General features: G+C 34.4%; 1 protein-coding gene across 1 annotated transcript in view; it reads right to left on the reverse strand.

Moving 5' to 3' along the window:
* Positions 1–2,071, reverse strand: part of LOC119688948 — a 2,465-nt gene extending 394 nt beyond the window's left edge. The window contains exon 1 of the mRNA XM_038103641.1: positions 42–2,071. Coding sequence (XP_037959569.1) covers positions 42–2,071 — 2,030 coding nt within the window. The remainder of the gene's footprint in view (positions 1–41) is intronic.
* Between the last annotated feature and the right edge of the window lie 640 nt (positions 2,072–2,711).

The raw sequence follows: 2,711 nt of genomic DNA on the forward strand, positions 1-2,711 counted from the left end.
AATATACAGCGCGCGAATTTTAAATGAGAATTTCCGAAAACTTTTCGGTCTTAATGTAGTGCTGTTCGCAATTTTTCTCCTCTGCGCTGAGTTGCGGGGAGCTTATTTTGTATTCTTCTAATTCCCAAAATCGTTCAAGGAATGTATCTTCATTGTGTGATTTTTGAGTAAAGTTGCATTCATATGATTTAGAACATAAGTCTGTACTATGCGTACCTCCTGCTACCCAACCGAAAACAGTGTTAATTAAATATGGCATGTCTTTGCCTAACGAAATTTTGCCATCAAGTAATAAATCAAAGAAGATTTCTGCACCAATCAGCATGTCCACTTGACAAGGTCTATCGAATAATGGATCCGCTAATTGAATATTAGTAGGAATTTGAAATTTTGTTACATTAATGTAGGCTCTATGATTTACGGAGGAAATAGATTTCGTAATTGTAAACTGAGAAGACCATTCAAAATCGGACGTGCGAGAATGCGCAGTTGCATATACATTATAATTGAAAAGTGTTTTCAAATTGGAAATACCAAAGACTTCTTGAGTAGAGTATTGCCATTTTAAATGCAATAATTTTGCTGTTTCCTCTGTAATAAAGTTTAATTCGGAACAGGAATCTAAAAGTGCGCGCACTGGATGCTTAAGCCCAAACTTGTCCATCACAAATACCAGAACAGTAGGAATAATTGCTCTTTTTGAAGACTGAATTAATAATGATGTTACAGCGCTGTTAGATTGTTGTAGCTGTCCTTGCTCTTGAATTGCGATACTTGGACAACTAATTGATGAATTAATCAAAGTATTTGTAAATTTGTGTAAATGAGTATGACGTGATGAACGACAAATTCTGCAACGTGATTCGGATTTACATTTTGTAACGGAGTGCCCTTTTGTCAAACAATTTATGCAGCAGCCTGCTTTCTTAACAAAGTCAAAGCGCTGAGAAACTGGCGTTGCTAAAAACGAAGGGCATTTTCCTAAAAAGTGGTCAGCTGCCTTGCAAAATTCACAACCAGATTTGACACTGAGATGCGTTTGTAATACTCTTCTTGGTACAGTATTAAAATTATTTCGTGATTTATTTTCGGAAGCGTTTATAGACGTAGCTCGTCCTTCAAGAAATTGACAACGCCGACTTAACATCTTATAACATTCGTCCCAAGAAGGCATTTTTTCAAATTCTTGCTTTTCGTCATGTGCAAATTTTGTTTCTGCATCAACTTTACTTAGGACTATATAAATTATAATAGCATTCATAACTTCTACTTCTGAGCCCAATGAAAGCAATGATGATCTTAATGCTGCAACAGTATCAATTAGTTTACGTAGAGAAGCCGGATCAGCTTTAATCATTCCTGGAATATTAAAGAGTTCAGTAATGTGGTCTAAGAATATTAATACCTTATTATCGAAACGTTCTTTCAATCGTGCCATAGCCTTTGGATAATTTTCTGCTGTAATTTGAAAGGCTTCGATGACTGCAAGTGCAGGGCCTGTAAGACATGATAATAAATAATTGAATTTATCGACATTAGATAAGGTTGGGTCATTGTGCACCAAATGCTTAAATGCTGCGATAAATCGATTGTAGTTGGCATATTTTCCGTCAAATTTTGGCAATTTTAAAAATGGTAAACGAGAATTGTGGGCAACACTGAAATTGGATGTTGTATTCATCACACTATTTTCAAATGAAGTATTACTTCGAGTTTCTTTAAGCAAATTAAGTATTTTCGCCTTTGAAACAACAAATAGCTCTTCAAAATCAGCTCTGGCATTGTCTTCTGGATTTAATTGTTCGATTTGTGATTGAATATGGCATAATTGTTTGAAATGAGATTCTAGAATTTGTAGTCGACATTCCAGAATTGTTGGATCTACTTCGTCCTTCTCCTTCTCTATTTTAGATCGAATCAAGGTCATGTTCCTTTTCACTGTTGATCGCTGCTGCTTTAAATTATTTAAATTAATAGCAGAATTATTACTTGAATTGACTGCATTATTAGCCGTATTACCTGCATTATTGCTTGCATTGCTGGTTGGATTGTTATCATTATCGGTATTCATTTTATTGCTAGGACACGTGTCCTGTCACGGTCGCCAATGTTTATTCTCGAATAGTAAAACAAACGAAATGTTTGAATTCAATTGTAAATTTAATTTTTATTAAATTATTTTCACCAAATGTAAAATGTAAAATGTATGTAAAATGTATAATTGTTTTAAATTGGAAATTTAAATTTTATAATTTAAATACAATGAATTTAGAGTATATAATTTTTGTAATTTTAACAAATGTAAAATATGTAATTTATTAACAAAAAATTTGATCATTTACTTTTCACTAAAAAAGACATCCGTAGACTTCGCGCACAGTAAAAAATGTGTCAGCTGAAACGGGAACCAACTCTCAATTCTTCAACAACACAACAGTAAAACAAAGCGCAAAACGGTCGTTTTGCTCTCTGCAAGTGCAGCGAATTTACGAAATGAATAAAATCTACATACAGGGTGAAGCAGTCAAGTTAGATGTTTTATTTTGCTCCAACAGTATTGTTACCCAACATCCCGGCCTCCTTGAAAGGACTTTCAATAGGTAAAATCGCTAGTTTGTGGATAGGTCTGCGAATAATGCCCTTTGAGGTACGTACGTCAACTACTCTGACATGCTCGTCCTTGCCTGGTATGACCTTCAGAACTCTTCCGA

This window comes from Teleopsis dalmanni, chromosome 1 (assembly GCF_002237135.1).
Source record: "Teleopsis dalmanni isolate 2A chromosome 1, ASM223713v2, whole genome shotgun sequence".
In the NCBI taxonomy this organism is placed as follows: domain Eukaryota; kingdom Metazoa; phylum Arthropoda; class Insecta; order Diptera; family Diopsidae; genus Teleopsis; species Teleopsis dalmanni.